This window comes from Mustela lutreola, chromosome 4 (assembly GCF_030435805.1).
Source record: "Mustela lutreola isolate mMusLut2 chromosome 4, mMusLut2.pri, whole genome shotgun sequence".
Lineage (NCBI taxonomy): Eukaryota > Metazoa > Chordata > Mammalia > Carnivora > Mustelidae > Mustela > Mustela lutreola.
Window position 1 is genome coordinate 86464474 of NC_081293.1, and position 19121 is coordinate 86483594.

General features: G+C 41.7%; 1 protein-coding gene across 2 annotated transcripts in view; it reads left to right on the forward strand.

The window, feature by feature from the left end:
* PCNX2 (pecanex 2) overlaps window positions 1-19121 on the forward strand; it is a 289378-nt gene that overhangs the window by 140838 nt on the left and 129419 nt on the right. Inside the window, exons 18-19 of one of the 2 annotated variants that reach the window (XM_059170439.1) lie at window positions 321-413; window positions 1599-1677. In XM_059170439.1, coding sequence (XP_059026422.1) covers window positions 321-413; window positions 1599-1677 — 172 coding nt within the window. Of the gene's footprint in view, window positions 1-320; window positions 414-1526; window positions 1678-19121 lie in introns of both variants that reach the window. The other variant, XM_059170438.1, reaches the window with a different exon arrangement.

A 19121-nucleotide genomic window follows, 5' to 3' on the forward strand; every position in this document is an offset into this window, starting at 1 on the left:
AGACCATGGGCTCTTGTATTTGATCTTGGTGGTTCGTAGAGAAGAACCTTATGCCTTTTATACGCATAGAAAGCTTGTTTCCTGCTGTGGTTAGCAGGTGCAGGCTGACCTCGCCCTGTGCTTTCCCCTTTCCCCACCCTTTGCCTTGTTCTCACGGATGGCCCATCCCGTATGTGCCCCTGGGAGCACATCAGGTAAGTGATACGCCGGGAGAGTAGGGTGTCCAGAGTCAGTATCCTGTTCCCCGACTTGACCGGTGACTACAGAGTTGCTGAGAGAACAAAGAAAGGCAGACTTTACAGCTGGTTCTCTCTTTGCAGAAGGACATCTTAAAATCGGATCTCGTTATCTGCTCAGTGGCTGCTGTTCTGTCATTTGCCATCAGTGCCAGCACCGTGTTCCTGTCCTTGCGCGTACGTATCCATTCGACTTTATGCTCTCCTCTCCCCACCTTCTTAGCTTCCTTAACCACAGAGCCCGCTGTGGAGCTCCGGGGCATTGGCAGGATAGTGGAGCCGGAGGAGAAAAAGAGGACACCAGCTAAGAGGTTTAAGGAACATCCCTGTGTGCTGCGAGGAGTTACACCCAAGATGAGAATTGGTTCACATGGCAGATTGGGTTCAAGTGCTTTATCCTTTGTCCTCCCACACCCGGGGAGCTGTGCTGTTTGTTAGAGCATCAGCCCACGTCCTGGGACCCAGTGGTAGTGAGACAGGCTGACGGCACCCTGCGGGGAGCAGAGACTGGAGGCATTAACACATCAGGAGTCAGACAGAGGTCCTGGAGCCAAAAGGAGCTTTGAAATATAATTTTCAGTTAGAAAAACAAGTGACGAGCTCTTGATGGGGTTTCTGGCTTGACATTCCAACAGTTACTCTCTCCGAGTGGAAGTATTACATGCTCAGGCGCTCCTTCCAACAAGGAAAGTCTGTTAGTTGCATTGGTTATTCTCAACCTCTTCTTCTTCTTCTTTTTTTTTTTTAAATTAAATTTTTTATTTTTTATAAACATATATTTTTATCCCCCGGAGTACAGGTATGTGAATCACCAGGTTTACACACTTCACAGCACTCACCATAGCACATACCCTCCCCAATGTCCATAACCCCATCCCCCTTCTCCCAACCCCCCTCCCCCCAGCAACCCTCAGTTTGTTTTGTGAGATTAAGAGTCACTTATGGTTTGTCTACCTCCCAATCCCATCTTGTTTCATTGATTCTTCTCCGACCTCTTCTTTTAAAAACAACAGCAACAAAACCAAGAGCAGATTTCCCTTGGTCTTTGAACTTCCTGGGGACAGCTCTCAACGCCCCCCCCACCCCCCGCCCAGTCCCCAACTTAGTGACTCGCAACACAGGTGGGTTTTGCGTGGAAGAAATTTTTGGAAGCCTGTAACGAGAACTGGGGTTGCCTCTCTGTTCTGCTAGAGGGAAGAGGGTAAGGGCAGTAGCGTTATGGATTATTCACGGACGTCCCTCCCCTCTCCTGCGAGGCTAAACAATGAGATTTGCCCTCTTGTACCACAGCCATTTCTCAGTGTTGTGCTGTTTGCCCTGGCTGGCTCGGTGGGATTTGTGACCCATTATATGCTCCCTCAGCTCCGCAAGCACCATCCGTGGATGTGGATTGCACACCCCATTCTTAAAAACAGAGAGTATCAGCAACGGGAAGTGAGAGGTCAGTAATATATCCCTCGTTCAACACCAGTGGTGCAGCGGTAGGCATCCTTTATACCACAGTGTGCACAATTTATGTGAATGTCTGAATGCCTTGGAACTATGTATTTAAGAATGATTACATGTTACGTTATATTGTTAGATGTTACATTATATCTATCTTACCATCATTTTAAAAAAGGAGACTGTGTACCTTGGAGTATACAGTATTGTTTCAGAAAAGAAAGCTAAAATGGAGTGAATGTGAACTCTGTTGTATAAAAACAGTACTTGGTTATTTAGTATTGGGGAAGATTAATTTATATCATTCCGACCTCAAGATTATGCTGCTCAAGCTTAAGTTGGCTGGGGACCGGGAAGAACACCTCGCTGCCCTCCCATCCTCTACAAAGCTTTTTTTTGGGGGGGGGGGCGGTGCGGCTGGGGGGGACGTAGCAGAAACTGCTGAACCTTTCGGACCTCTGAACCCTTGAACTTCGCTTCACTGGCTCTGGTTACTTAGACCTAGACCCATACTTGATTGCTTTAGGAGTTCTCGGGGCTATTTCTAGTCATAATCTAGACAGTGTCAGAGCTTCTAGGTAAGGAATCTCGGGAATTTCTCTGGTAGCTCTTCCCTTGCTCTGTGATCAATGGATGGCAGAAGGATTGATTTATCCCCATTTTCAGACACACTGAAGGCATTGGCCAGAGTTTATAGCTATAGTTTATAATGAGCTAGCACTGGGTATAACTTTATAGCCCTCTGTACCCCCTCTGTTGTAGAGGGACACAGTCAGTTGTCATCCCGTCCAAGCACATGGGTATGTGAGTGGGGCCAGGACTGCTGAGCTGTGAGTGGACTGGACTCAAAAGGCTGGTCAGCAGCAACTTTGGTGAACTAGTGTGACAAAGGGAAAAGGGGGCAAAATAATCTAAGAATGAAGACGCAGAAGAATCACTTAAAATGGTGTTAAGAGCATTTCGTCAAGGAGCATCTCGGGGTGGGTATGAGGAGCTGTCTTGATCTAAAACAGCCGACTCGGGAAAAGTGTAGATCATTTGGTAGAGAGACATGGCCTCATGGGTTTGCCGCCCAGATAGGGTTCGGAAGGTGGAGAAGGGTCATCACCCCAAATGTCCTGCCCTCAGAGACTCCCCCTTCCCACCTGCAACACCAGCAGCTCCCTTAAGGGTGAAACTTAATATATTCGTGCTTAATATTTATATATATTCATGTATACATATGTGTATATTTTAATTAAATTACTACATATAATATACATTTTTTTAATGTTCTGTTCGATGTCAGGTGCTACTTTAATATAAATGATTGTCAGTATTATGAAACCTGAAGGAAGATGGGCTCAGAGCAGGGAAGTGTGTACAGCTAGTTCATGTTACAGCTCGCTGTGGAGAGAGGCACGTCCCAGACAGGTGCCTGCTGGTGGCCACGTAGAGCAACCAGAGGAAACTGATTTCTACAGAGCTTCTGAAAGTATTAAGATCACATCCCCCTCTCATCTTCCGAATCTTTAGGAAGACTAAGTTTTGGGGTGAAATTTGTGGAATTTGGGGGAGGTGTTGTTATTTTGGCATCATTGATCTTGGGTGGAGATTTGAAGTATGAGGCTTTGCCTCGAGAGGCTGCATGCCTATCTGTATCCATATCAACTACCCCTCCCTCTGCTTAGCTCTTTGGATGCCCTGGGATGAGCACAGAGAACTTGTCCAATTGAGAGAGAGAACAGCAAGACAGATGGGGCTCAGGCTCAGCTTTCCGTGGTTGTTCAGAGTGTGGAGTTCACAGGGATATGGAATTCAGCAGTAAGGAGTTTAGTTCAAAACCAGTTTGTCTGGTTTGCTTTGGTTTTGGTTTTTAGTTTGCTTATTTTGTTCGTGTGGTGGTTTTCTTTCCGGAATCTAAAAGAGCCCAGTTTAAAACAGAATCATTTAGACGTTTTAAACCTGTGTGGCCTTTTCAGTACCGGATTCCAGTCCAAGTAACGTAAGCGTGTTTGCATGTATCAGCTCCTCTTTGAGGGCGAGTAGCCGGGTGGTGCTGGGTCTCCGTCCCATACGCTGGGCTGGGAGCTCATGCCTGTGAACACGGGCTCTGTGGATGTTTCTCCCTTGCCTGCATTAGCTGTTCATAAGCCACCTGAATTCTAGCCAAAAGTAATAGATTTGACAAATTAGGCATGTAATGGAGAACAGATTGCATTTCAAAATTGTGTGCATAGACGGAAAATCCAAATATTTAAAATATGTTGGTATGAACTCATTGAAAAGCCATTACTCATTTTCATATCATCCGAGTCCTGAGTTTCCTTCCTCCTCTGCCCCTGGCCTTCTGCCTTCTAGATAGTTCACTCTTTATTTCTACTCCTAAGAAAACATGCACAGGAAATTCAGACCAACGGTATACCTTTTAACGTGAAAACTGTGCTCAAATCTTCTCTCTTCATCGGATCACAGATTATTATAACTGGGAAAGAAGAGAGAGCAGAGCAGGGTGAGCGGATCTGTGGTAAAGCCACAGAATCCCCTAGTCCCCTGGCAGACATCGCTAACTGAGAACAATCCAAAAACCGGGCCGGGGGCAGGCATTGAATTGGCATGCAAGGTGAGGCACATGTGCTGTCCCATCTTAGAGTTCATGGAATGCCATCCCACGCTGGGAGCCTGCAGAAGTCAAGGCACATAACTTCGGTCCCAGCAAGTCTGTGGCCAGTGAGTGACCAGCACCCAGGCCATCTTCCTCCAGTCCAGTGCTCTCTCTGTTACCAGCTCGGCTCTCGGTGTAGCGCGCTGATTGCGTGTAGCTTGTATGCGGCTCTTGGACAGCATGGTGCCGCCGTCATTGTTACCCAGAAGGGCTTCATCACTGCCGTAAGCTCCAAAGAGTCCAACGTGCCGTCGTCCCAGGCCAGATGTACAAAGCTTTAATCCTGGGTTGAAACAGACTTGACTCAGGTCAGATGATTCAGCCTTCAGGTCTCTGTTTAAAAATCAGTCCCTCTAAAAGTCCTTCCTTGACCACTTGGGTCAGACTCACTTCCCAGCTGCAACCCTAAACCTCCCTTTCCATCATAATATCTCAAGTGAGTGTAAGCAACATGCCTGTTTGCTCGTGCTGGCTGGCCACTGCTTACTGTGATGCTGGGCACAGAGATGTGTTCACTGAACGGCACTTCATTTAAATATCACCCGCCTTCTATACATTAGAACAAATTTAAACTTGGTGTATAGACATACTTTCAGTTTACTTTCCTTTCTGCATACCTCCATAGGTAATTTTACTTGACATATAAAACTACATGGAGATACAAAATAAATTTTGATATAAAATTCTGTCTACAATAAGTTGAAGACTGAAAATTGAAACATGTATTTTTTTTTTAGCCAATTCAGTTCTTTACTTTGGGGACTCATTTAAGTAAACTCTATCCCATCCTAGCCCCAACAAAATGTTTCACCAGTATTTGAGCTAAAAGAATAAAATTCTGTCACTCATAATACAGTTTAGCTGACATATGGTGATGTGGCTATAACTGACATATTAATGGGATGTGAAATTGTTCAATCTGAGTGATTCATGCTGAAAATAACAAGATAACAGAGTAGACGGCACTACAGATGGCACCGTATTAGTCAAGTGTGGAACTTTCCAAGACCAAATGTTTAAGAAGCACTGTAGTTTTAGAAAATAAGACAAATCAATGATCCTGAATTGTGATGGTAATTCCAAACAAATGACTTCATTGATCAGCCTCTGTTATAAAAGACTAAGAAGCTGAATCTGTTTGAAAATTTATCTAATGGTAATAAATACATATTTATCTATAGTTATTTTGAATATAAATGTACTAAATGTTCCATTCAAAAGTCCTACGGTGACAGAACAGATAAAAAAAAAAAGACCCATCTATATGCTGTCCACAAGAGACTCATTTTAGACCTAAAGACACCTGCAGATTGAAACTGAGGAGATGGAGAAACATCTATCAATCATGTAAATGGATATCAAAAGAAAGCTGGGGTGGCAATACTTATATTGGGCAAAATAGACTTTAAGACAAAGACTGTAACAAGAGACAGAGAGAGGCACTGTGTCATAATAAAGGGGATAATCCGACAAGAAGACCTAACAATTGTAAATATTTTTGCACCCAACCTGGGAGTACCCAGATACATAAAGTGGTTAACAAACATGAAGGAGTTAATCAGTAATAATACAATAATGTTGGGAACATTAACACCATACTTGTATCGATGGACAGATCATCTAAACGGAACATCAACAAGGAGCAATGGCTTTGAATGATATACCGGAACAGATGGATTTCATGTTATTTTTAGAACATTCCATACTAAAACATCAGAATACATATTCTTTTCAAGTGCACATGGAACATTCTCCAGAATAGATCACATATTAGCCCACAAAACCAGCCTCAACAAATTCAGGAAGATTGAAGCCATACTATGGTATCTTTTCTGACCACAACACTATTCATATAGAAGTCAACCACAAGAAGAAATCCGGAAAGACCACAAACACATGGAGGTTAAATAACACGCTACTAAATGACGAATGGGCCAACTGACTCAGAGAAGAGGTTAAAAAGTACATGGAAACACATGAAAATGAAATCACAATAATTCTAAAACCTCTGAGACGCAGCAAAAGCAGTTCTAGGAGGGAAGTTTATAGCATTATAGCCCTACCTCAAGAAGCAAAAATATCTCAAAATAATCAAAAATTTAAAAAAAATCTCAAACAATCTAAACTTACACCTGAAAGGGCTAGAAAAAGCACTACAAGTAAAACCTAAAACCAGCAGAAGGAAGGAAATCACAAAGATTAGAGCAGAAATAAATGCTATAGAAACTGGAAAAATAAAAAAAAAAGAACAGATCAATGAAACCAGGAGCCAGTTCTTTGGAAAAAAAACCAGAAAACCAATAAAATTTATTAACCTCAAGCCAGACTTACTGAGAAGAAAAAAAAAGAAGAGGACTCAAAATCACAAATGAGAAAGGAATGATAACAACCAACGCCACAGAAATACAAACATTTATAAGAGAATATTATGAAAAACTATTGGCCAACAAATTGGGGACCTAGAAGAAATGAATAAATTCCTAGAAATCTCTAACCTACCAAAATTGAAACAGGAAGAAATAGAATTTGAACAGACTGATGACCAGCAAATAAATCAAATGAATAATCAAAAAACTCCCAATAAACAAAAGTCAAGGACCAGGTGACTTCACAGGCAAACTCTACCAAACATTAAAAAAAAGGTAATAACCATTTTGAGTTTATCTTTGTGTACGGTGTAAGAGAATGGTCGAATTTCATTCTTCTACATATAGCTGCCCAGTTTTCCAAGCACCATTTATTGAAGAGACTGTCTTTTTTTCCACTGTATATTTTTTCCTGTTTTGTCGAAGATTAATTGACCATAGAGTTGAGGGTCCATATCTGGGCTCTCTACTCTGTTCCACTGGTCTATGTGTCTGTTTTTATGCCAGTACCATGCTGTCTTGGTGACCAGAGCTTTGTAGTAAAGCTTGAAATCAGGTAACGTGATGCCCCCAGTTTTATTTTTGTTTTTCAACATTTCCTTAGCGATTCGGGGTCTCTTCTGATTCCATACAAATTTCTGGATTATTTGCTCCAGCTCATTGAAGAATACTGGTGGAATTTTGATCGGAATGGCATTAAAAGTATAGATTGCTCTAGGCAGTATAGAATAGACATTTTAACAATTTTTATTCTTCTGATCCAAGAGCATGGAACGGTCTTCCATCTTTTTGTGTCTTCCTCAGTTTCCTTCATGAGTGTTCTGTAGTTCCTCAAGTACAGATCCTTTACCTCTTTGGTTAGGTTTATTCCCAGGTATCTTATGGTTCTTGGTGCTATAGTAAATGGAATTGATTCTCTAATTTCCCTTTCTGTATTTTCATTGTTAGTGTATAAGAAAGCCACTGATTTCTGCACATTGACTTTGTATCCTGCCACATTGCTGAATTGCTGTATGAGTTCTAGTAGTTTGGGGGTGGAGTCTTTTGGGTTTTCCATATAAAGAATCATGTCATCTGTGAAGAGAGAGAGTTTGACTTCTTCATTGCCAATTTGGATACCTTTTATTTCTCTTTGTTGTCTGATTGCTGTTGCTAGGACTTCTATTACTATGTTGAACAAGAGTGGTGAGAGTGGGCATCCTTGTCTTGTTCCTGATCTCAACGGGAAAGCTGCAAGCTTTTTCCCATTGAGGATGATATTTGCTGTGGGTCTTTCATAGATAGATTTGATGAAGTTCAGGAATGTTCCCTCTATCCCTATACTTTGAAGCGTTTTAATCAGGAACGGATGCTGGATTTTGTCAAATGCTTTTTCTGCAAAGATAAACTCAAAATGGATAAAAGACCTCAACATGAGACAGGAATCCGTCAGAATCCTAGAGGAGAACATAGGCAGTAATCTCTTCGATATCAGCCACAGCAACTTCTTTCAAGATATGTCTCCAAAGGCAAAGGAAACAAAAGCAAAAATAAACTTCTGGGACTTCATCAAAATCAAAAGCTTCTGCACAGCAAAGGAAACGGTCAACAAAACAAAGAGACAACCCATGGAATGGGAGAAGATATTTTCAAATGACAGTACAGACAAAAGGTTGATATCCAGGATCTATAATGAACTCCTCAAACTCAACACACACAGAACAGGCAGTCATATAAAAAAATGGGCAGAAGATATGAACAGAGACTTCTCCAATGAAGACAAACAAATGGCTATCAGACACATGAAAAAATGTTCATCACTAGCCCTCAGGGAGATTCAAATTAAAACCACATTGAGATATCACCTTACACCAGTTAGAATGGCCAAATTAACAAAACAGGAAACAACATGTGTTGGAGAGGATGTGGAGAAAGGGGAACCCTCTTACACTGTTGGTGGGAATGCAAGTTGGTACAGCCTCTTTGGAGAACAGTGTGGAGATTCCTCAAGAAATTAAAAATAGAACTTCCCTATGACCCTGCAATTGCACTCCTGGGTATTTACCCCAAAGATACAGATGTTGTGAAAAGAAGGGCCATCTGTACCCCAATGTTTATAGCAGCAATGGCCACAGTCACCAAACTATGGAAAGAACCAAGATGCCCTTCAACGGACGAATGGATAAGGAAGATGTGGTCCATATACACTATGGAGTATTATGCCTCCATCAGAAAGGACGAATACCCAACTTTTGTAGCAACATGGATGGGACTGGAAGAGTTTATGCTGAGTGAAATAAGTCAAGCAGAGAGAGTCAATTATCATATGGTTTCACTTATTTGTGGAGCATAACAAATAGCATGGAGGACATGGGGAGTTAGAGAGGAGAGGGAGTTGGGGGAGTTTGGAAGGGGAGGTGAATCATGAGAGACTATGGACTCTGAAAAACAATCTGAAGGTTTTGAAGTGGTGGGGGGGTGGGAGGTTGGGGTATCAGGTGGTGGGTATTATAGAGGGCATGGATTGCATGGATCACTGGGTGTGGTGAAAAAATAATACTGTTATGCTGTAAATAAATAAATTTAATTACAAAAATTAATAACCATTCTTCTTAAACTATTCCTAAAAATAGGAAAGAAACGAAAACGTCCAGATTTATTCTGTGAGGTCAGCACCACCCTGATACCAAAGCAGACAAAGACACCACTAAAAAAGAGAACTACAGGCCAATATCCCTGATGAACATAGATGCAGAAATCCTCAACAAAATACTAGCTAACCAAATTCAACAAAACAGTAAAAAAAAATCATTCACCATGGTTAAGTGGGATTTTATTCCAGGATGGTTCATTATTCACTAATCAATCAATGTGATACCTTAGTAAGAGAAAGGAGAAGAACCATATGATCATTTCAACAGATGCAGAAAAAGTAATTTGACAAAGTACATCAATCCATCACAAAATTCCTCAATGAAGTAAGGATCATAGCTCAAATTAATAATGGCCATCTATGAAAAATCCACACCTAATATTGTCCTTAATGGATGGAACTGACAGTTTTCCCCCCAAGGTCAGGAACAAGACAGGGACACTTACCCTCACCACTTTGATTCCACATAGTACTGGAAGTCCTAGCCACAGCAATTGATAGAAAATTTTAAAAAGCCTCTAAATTGGTAAAGAAGTGTAACTTTCATGATTTGCAGATGACATGATACTGTATACCTAAACCTGGAAAGACGCCACTAAAAAAGTGCTGGATCTGGTAAACTAATTCAGTAAAATTGCAATTATACAATCAGTGAACAGAAGTTTGTTGGATCTCTATACACTACTAATGAAGCAGCAGAAAGAGAAACTTTTAAAAAATTCCATTTACAATTGTACCAAAAATAAAAGGATACCTAGAAATAAACTTAATCAAACACGCGAAAGACCTATATTCTGAAAACAATAAAACACTGATGAAAGAAATTCAGGAGGACAGAAAGAAATGGAAAGACCTTCCATGCTTATGGATTGGAAGAACAAATATTGTTAAAATGTCTATACTACCCAAAGCAGTCTACACATTTAATGTAACCCCTATTAAAATAGCACCAGCATTTTTCAAGAACTGTAATAAACAATCCTAAAATTTTTAAAAATATTTTATTTAATTGAGAGAGAAAGAGAGCATGAGCAAACTGGGATAGGGGCTGAGGGGGAGGGGAAGGGAGAGGGAGAGAGAATCTGAAACACACTCTGTGCTGAGTACAGAGCCAGATGAGGGAATCCATCCCAGAACCAAAAGACCATGACCTGAGCTGAAACCAAGAGCTGGATTTTTAACCGACTTAGCCACCTAGGTGTCTCCCATCCTAAAATGTGTATGGAACCACCAAAGACTTTGAATAGCCAAAAGAACCTTGAAAAAGAACACCAAAGCTGGAGGCATCACGATTCTGGACTTCAAGTTCTATTCAAAGCAGTAGTGAGCAAACGTGAATAGTACTGGCACAAAACCAGACACATAGATCAATAGAAGAGAATAGAAAACCCAGAAATAAATCCGCAATCATGGTCAATTAATCTTCAGCAAAACTGTCCAATGGGATAAAAGACTACCTCTTCAGCAAATGGTGTTGGGAAAACGAGGCAGCAACATGCAAGAGAAACTGGACCACTTTTGTACACGATTCACAAAAGTAAATTCAAAATAGATTGAAGACTTATATATGAGACCTCAAATCATAAAAATGCTAGAAGAGAACACAGGCAATAATCTCTTTGACATCTGCCATAGCAACCTTTTTCTAGATAGGTAGGTTCCCTATGTAAGAGAAGCAAAAGCAAAAATAAATAATTAGGACTACAGTAAAACGAAAAGTTTCTGCACAGTGAAGGAAACAACAAAACTCAAAGGCAATCTTAGGAATGGGAAAAGATATCTTCAAATGACATATTTGATAAAGGGTTAGTATCCAAAATATATAAAGAACTTAGAAAACTCAACACCCCAAAAATGAATAGTACAATAAAAAAAAAAGGCAGAAAACATGAACAAACATTTCTCCAGAGAAGACATCCAAATTGCCAATGGACACCTGAAGAGAGGCTCAACATCACTCGTCATCAGGGAAATGCAAATCAAAACTACGATGAGATATCACCTGACACTGGTCAGAATGGCTAAAATCAACAACACAAGAAACAGGTGTTGGCGAGGATGTGGAGAAAAAGGAACCTTCTTGCACTGTTGGTGGGAAGGCAAACCAGTGCAGCCACCATGGAAAGCAGTATGGAGATTCCACAAAAAGTAAAAAATAGAGCTACCCTACAATCCAGCAATCTCACCACTGGGGATTTACCCAGAGAACACAGAAACACTAATTCAAAGGGATACACATGCCTCTATGTTTATAGCAGCACTATTTACACTAGCCAAGATATGGAAGCAGCCTTTGTGTCTGTTGACTGATGAATGGGTCAAGAAGATGTGGTACACACATATATTGGAATATTATTCAGCCATAAAAAAGAATGAATCCATTTCATTGGAAATGGCAAGTATAATGCTATGTGAAATAAGTCATGGAAAGACAAATACCATGATTTCACTCATATGTGGAATTTAGGAAACAAAACAAATGAACAAAGGGGAAAAAGAGAGACAAATCAAGAAATAGACTCTTAACTATAGAGAACAAACTGATGGTTACCACAGGAAAGGTGGGCATTACCATATTATACACCTGAAACTAATACAACACTGTGTGTTAACTGGAATTAAAATAAAAACTACCCCCCCCAAAAAAGGAAAATTTATTTTATCTAAGAATTTTCAAAAGGAATGATGTCATTTTGAAAAGGACTAATGGAGTTGGAACATATTTTCACATGGTCCTCTGAGAAGAAATTTCCACAATATTATTATTCTTGGCTCTTAAGAGTTTAAGAAATCTTGAAGTGCTCTGATTTGATGACCTTGCTCTTAACCATGAAAGTGGCTTGTAATGGGGTTAAAAGAGATTGAGACAAAGAATAATTCCACTTTTTAAAAAAAGATTTTATTTATTTATATGACAGAGACAGAGCAAGAGAGGAAACACAGGGAAGGGGAGTGGGAGAGGGAGAAGCAGGCTTTCCAATGAGCACAGAGCCTGATGGGGGCTCAATCCCAGGACTCGGGGATCCTGACCTGAGCTGAAGGCAGACGCTTGACGACTGAGCAATCCAGGCGCCCAAGAATAATTCCATTAGTGACCCTCACTTGTTATTTATTCATTCAGAAAACGCTTATGAATTTCCTATTCATTAAAAAAATAATTACTGGGTTCCTACATAATATGAAGCCTGTGAACCACTGAGATAACTAAGTGGTTACTAACTACGATAACTGAGATAACTAAGTTGACTAAGATACGGTTTCTGTTTTCAATGAGTTTCTGACCTACTAAACCTCTGGCTGTGATTGCTACACACACACCGATGCACGGCCAGCCTTGCAGGAAATACAAAGAAGTAGAATGCCCAGACCCTAAATGAAAAGGTTATAATTAATTTTATGTTCAGTGGTTAAGTTGTCCTAACTGGTTGGATATGCATATAAAATGGGAAATGTATGAATTTTAGGACTAAATGTTAAATTGTGTCTGGTTTTCAATGATATTGGTTGAATGAACAGGTGAATAATCAGTGCTTTGTAAATTCCCCAAGACAAGACTTTTCTACAGGATTACGTGGGCAGAAATAGTCTTGTAAGGTAAAGGCTGGTTTGAAGGACCCAAGGGTATATGTGTGTAAGTAAAATATATACAAATGGGCTCATTCCTCTGTAAATAAATAAACAAACAAATAAATAAATGGTTGCTGAAAAAGCTTAAACTACAATTTTTGGATGTACTACAATAGCCGGATAAAAGATTATAGAAATTATAAAAATACCAGTTGAGAATCTCATCGAAATTTTAACTTAAAAAAATCACTGTCACGAAAGTAAGTCACAAATGAGTCCTGATTTTGTCACTCTTACATGCGATTTCCTTTGCTTGTTGGCAAGTCTGCCTGTTGATTTCCCGATAGACTGGTTTCTATATGTCAAAGACGTGGTTCTGAGAGATGTTGCTTTTTCTAATGTATTTTTCATTTACATCAAAGTGATACATCGGTTAAAAATCAAATAGAACAAGTTGGTAATGACAAGCAGCAGAATTCTTGTTCACTTTTCCCCACGTCTGATTCTCCCTGTCCATGAAAAATTACTTTCCGCTCATTAAATAGTTCTTCCAATATTTACCATCATTCTTCTACATGATCTGCTTGTTGTTCTGCTGTTTCTTGATATTTCAGATTTGCCTGTCTATTGACTTCCTGTTATGAATGAGAAGGACTCCTCTCTTTCCTTCCCTCGTACATTAACATTTTCCCTTTCTCCTTCCTCACAATGTAGTTTTAATATATTTTTTGAACAAATACCCAAGACTTTTTTTTTCTGTTAAGTCTGATTTTTGCTGACTTCTAGTCCAATGGTATACCATGATTGCCTTTCCTTTCTTGTTTAGATTTCCCTCTTTGATTTGCTAGCCTTTCCCTGAGCCATGGGACGTATCTCTCAGTTTTCCATACAAGCAAACCTGTCCAATCCTCTGTTAGTTCTATTCTCCCCAGGCTCCCTCCTGGAACGTCTCCATTTGTTCTGTCCTTAACTCCCTATCTGTGACTTTAGCACCTCCTCTGGTCACTCCAGGCAAAGGATGCACAGGAAGGAAACTTTCTTAGACTTTGTGTATCTCAAAGTATTTCCATTCTACTTTGCATTTAATGCAAATGTATTGTGTAGCACCGGAGGATGTAAACACTTCCGTAAGAATTCCAAGGTAAAGGTCCACTGCTGCCACTGAGAAGTCTGATGCCTTTCCGACCCCCGTCCTTTGTATGTGACCAGATTCTCCCCTAAGGAGGGAATTAAAGTGCCATGGCCCAGAGAATGGGCTCAAATTTTGCCTATGTCGTATAATAATTATGCTTAACCCTCATGATTGAGGTTTGTATTTATATTTGGGGGTTCCTACAAGAAAGTTTTGATGGGGGATGAAATTAAGGTAAAAAGTGCAGAGGATGGGCATCACTGTTGGCAGGCAGAATGTATTCAGTAAGTGCCTACTTCTCCTCTTCCCCAGAGTTCTGAAATTCACTCATTTGGCACCTTGCTTTGTGTCTCATTTCATCCATTGCACTAGGTGGTCGGTGGCCCTTTATAATCTGGATATTTATGGTCTGTGGCTTTGACATTTTGTCAACAGGTGATAGTACCACTTGAAGGACCTCATTCGCAGAAATTCTGTGGTGATTAAATCAAACCCAAAAATCTATGTAAAAATCCTTTGTGGCTTGACAGGCATTGCTTGATTTTAAAACATAAAGTCTGTGCTGGCGTCTTTGGGAAGATTTCCTCTCTGGATAGTGACGTGGAGAAGCCATAGTTCTGGGAAGGAGAATATATTCCTCACCCCTCCCTTTTCTTCCCCACATAAAACAACGCTAACATCAGGTGGTAGTTACAGACCTGGAACACCCTGCGAAGTCTCTTTAATTCAAAGCAACTAAAATGGCTTGAAGCGTGAACTGAACGAGTGTTAGCTGCACAACAGTCTTCTGCGCTATGATGCTTCCGTGGGAAGGCACATTCCAGGGCATTACAGGTGCCAAAAGAGTGGCTGAGGGCTGATGTGTCAATACAGCCCATTGGGTGGAAGCCTGCCGGATTAATTATTCCTTCCGTTGTTATTCCTTTCACATAAGCTCTCTCTCTCTCTCTCCTCTTCTTTCCCTCCCTGGCAGGCACTGCTCCTCTGCACTTTCCCTCTCTGACTGGCCTCCTGATCAGCTGGGGTACTCAGCTCTCTGTGTCAGTCTCACAAGGCTGGGGGTGGCCGCAGGGGGCGGGCCATGGAACCTTGCTCACACCTGCAGCAACAAACCCAAGTTCCTCTGCTCAAAGGGGATCGAGGCTGAAGGAGGCCCAGACACTCAGCACAGGCCAGTGCCGGCTGACATCAGGCAGGAGAGGGTCTGGGGACAGAGCTCAGGGATCAGCTGCCAGGTTCACTCTCCAGCAATCCACGGGGGGTTTACCAGAGGACCCAGTGGGATTCTTCCAGGCCACCAATACATTTCAAACAACGTGCAAGTCAAATAAATGGCCAGAAACTGGAGAAGTGTAGAAAAACTAACACTGATCTAAATATTCATGTGATTCACGCAGAATGGAATGTGGACTTCTTGAGGCACCATTGGCGGGTGCACGGAAGGGCCAAAGCAGGCCGTCCGGAGGAATGACGTTAGCGCTCAGCTGCAGTGGATGAGGCCCTGTGATGAGCGGCCGACTTAGTCTCCCTGAGCTACATCCTCTGGGGTCTTGTCGGACGCAGCCAAAGCCTCAGACACGGAGATGGCGGTGGAGAAACGCAAGCAGTGTTTTAGAGAGATCTCGTAATTTAAGTAACAGACAAATCACACTTCACTTGGGGGTGAAAGCCGGATTTTGTAAATTAGACATTCATGGATTACCGGCTGTGTACTAGGTGCTATGCTCCATGTTGAGAATGCAGAAATCAGTAAGCGCACAGTCCTTGCTCTTGGTGAGATGGTTGTTTTAACAAGAAGTAGCTTCCTTCCCGCACTCGTAGGGAGAACGTCTGAAAGTTGCTCTGAATGCTTTTCACATGAAAGTTTTTGACTTAAACTTATTCATGCAAAAAAGTCGTAAAAGATTTCAATAGTGTTTTTAGGTTTAAATTGGATGGTTCCATATTAGCAGAGGACCTTTCTATCAAGAGGAGAAAGCACATGATTGCCTTGATTCTCCCGAGAGCTTCTCTATCCCTTTGAGGAGAGGCGAAGGATGCATTTTTATTCCTCCCGAATTAATGAAAAAAAAAAAATCAGTGGGAAGTTTAGGGAAAATGAGCTAAACATTTTTCAAAAATTGAGTTAGACTTCGTATCAGATGAAATTCCAGATGGATTAAAGGTTTAAAACTTTTTTTTTTTTTTTTAAGGATAAGAAGAAAGAAAGAACCAGAATAGCAGCTGCAAGAAAATATAGGTCATGTTACATAATCTTGGGTAGGAAGAGAAAACTAATTTTCTTAGCATGACCCAAAGTCAAAAAACATTAAAGAAACAGCTAAACATTGTATTCCTTGAAAAACGAAATTTTAATATCCTGATGTCTGGCTCTTCCCCACCTTGCCTTTCTCGGAGAGGTTTACCTAACCTGGGAACAGGTATTGCTTCATTCACAAATACTGGTGGGACCCGTCGCGTGCCAGGAATATGCGGGAGAGCGTGGCCATCCCCCCCCACCCTGAGTTGAACCTTCTGAGGAGGGAAGTGCGCCGTGACCAGGAGCAAACCTTGAAGCCTTGCAAGGCAGATGGCGCACCCCCCACGGGAGCCCCAGCTTCTCATGCTCTGTCCTGCGGGGTGTCTGCTTTAGTTCATTGAGTTATTAATTAATGATGTTGCCTAAATCTACTGAGCGGCTCCTATGGACGAAGGTGACGGACAGGCCTGGCCCCCGGGAGAGAGCTGGACATCGACCCCACCGAGTACAGGGTACAGACACACATGTACAGGGTTTAAAGGACAATGAGGGGAAGGAGTATAAAAGGATCCCGGTTGAGATCTGGGAGTTAGAGAAATGCCGCTTTGGGGAAGTGATATTTAATGGGATGCTTGAAGGAGAAAGAGGGGGTTAGCCCTAAGCGGAGGAGGAGGACTCCAGGATCCCAGGCAGGAGAGGAAGCCGCGGGCACGCCCTGTGTCAGCTAATGGGAACAGAAAGGTCATGACGACCTTGGGTTTATCCTAGGCAGAATAAAAGGGCTTTGAGCAGCAGCATAATGTGATTTGCTCCACATGTAAGAATGATTACTTACCCTCTTTATGCTACTGGTTTTGGAAGTGAAGCCTGTTTCTGGGGAATGCACCATGACATGTATACATGATATCCCTAAGAACTTTACGATCTGAGATTTGGCCCAGAGAGAAAGATAGGAGGGAGAAGCATTCATGGGGAAAAACGAGTGCCTGTAATCAGGGGGTGCCACCGGCCTGGATGTGATAATTCCATTTTGCGGGGTATCTCTGCCTTCGATACTTCAGGGTGACAGGGCCATTTGAACCTAGCTGTGCACGTCTGGAAATGCTTAGGAACCCTCCTGGTTCCCGTAAAGCAAGAGGCCACATACCCTGGCAGCTTAAATCGCAATTCAAGATTTAAATCAGAAAATTATCTTCCTAAAGATAAAAGCATCCTGAAGATTTCTGATTCACTTTTAATTATCAGGAAGAACTTATTTTAGTAACATAAGCATCTAAATAAAACACAACCTGAAAAGCCTTTGAGAAAATTTGGAGTGCGTGCTTGTAATAAGTCGTATAGAACTTATAAATGGCATCATTAGTTTGCATTCTTTTCCTCACGGGCCTAATATTCCAGGGAAAAGAAAAATGCTGATGCTCAAGTAAGGTCTTTTTATGGCCTTTGTGCGTACTCAGGGCCTTACACAAAGACAGTTATAAAATACCATTGCTAACATTTTCTTTCTAGCTTGACTTTGTGTGAATACTGGAACAGTTTGGGGCCCTAAGAAACGTGTTAACCATGCTACTGCATCTATGAGCGTCCTTTTTAGTAGCTTTCCGTGGCCACCCCATAAGAAGGGATTGAATTTGGTCTTTGAGAACTCGGAATTCTGGAATTATACTATGGTTTTACTTTCCTCCTGCTTATTATTCATCCTTCTCTTTGCTTCCCCTCTGCTCCCAAACATAAACATTCAATACGAAAACAATCTAGAGATTGTAACATTTCTTTTTTTAAAGATTTATTTATCCATTTATTTGAGAAACAGCGAATGTGAGAGAGAGCACGAGTGGTGGGAGGGGAGGCGCAGAGGGAGAAGCAGGCCCCCCCGCCCAGCCTGCCTCAGCAGGGAGCCTGACGCCAGGACCCCAGCACCATGACCTGAGCCAAAGGCAGACTCTTAACCAACGGAGCCACCAGATGCCCTAGAGCTTGTAACACTTCATTGGAATGAATTACTGAACTTGCTAGAAGGAGTCTGGAGGTAAGTAAAATTTAATGGGAAATTAATTTTCTTTCACTGTAAAAGATTAGCAGAATCCGAAGTCAAAAGTTTGGAGGTAGTGACCTCAGGGATTTGCTCTCTACTCTGTCGTTCCTGTGTATTGATTTTACCCCTGCTTCCCACATCCTTCTCCACCCCTGTTTTGGCTAGAAGCCTGTGCCTTGGGATGCTCCTTTACCTAGAATGAGTTTCCCTTAACACGCAGTATGTGGCCCTGAGCTTGCTGGTGTATGCAGACAGGGTGAAACACTCTGTCCTCTCATCTAGACATTCAGAATGCACCAGGGGGCTGTGTGTGGGAGTGTCCGTATCACATTCTCTTGTCACCTGCTTTCCCTGGCAGCACCTCAGGTAGTAAACTAGAGATGGCTGAATGACCTACCTTCCAGCTCTGAGTCACGGTGCTATTAAAAAAGTAGTAGAAGTTTTTGTGGCTTCGGAATGAATTGGCTTCTGGCTTTTTGGAAATTTCTTTGTATCCTTCGTAGAACTCCTTTGTCGTTATCATCTATTGGCTTCTTACTAGAGAACCAATGATCACCTTTAAAAGATCCGAGGTCTTAGCTGGGCACGTATGTTATGGTGTCCATATTGAATGGGCTTCTTATGACCTTGTTCTTGCAAGTCAGACAGCAGAATGATGCTTACAATCTAAGATTTCTAGAGCTTGAATATCTTAGCTGTCTGGCTCAGAGCGTGTCTGTGCTATAGTCTCACCTGTATGTCCCCTCTACCCCCCTGTCCAGGTACCACAGAGGGTTAAGTCTCACTGAATAAGTACTTTTGCTTTCAAATATTTGGAAAGCCATGGA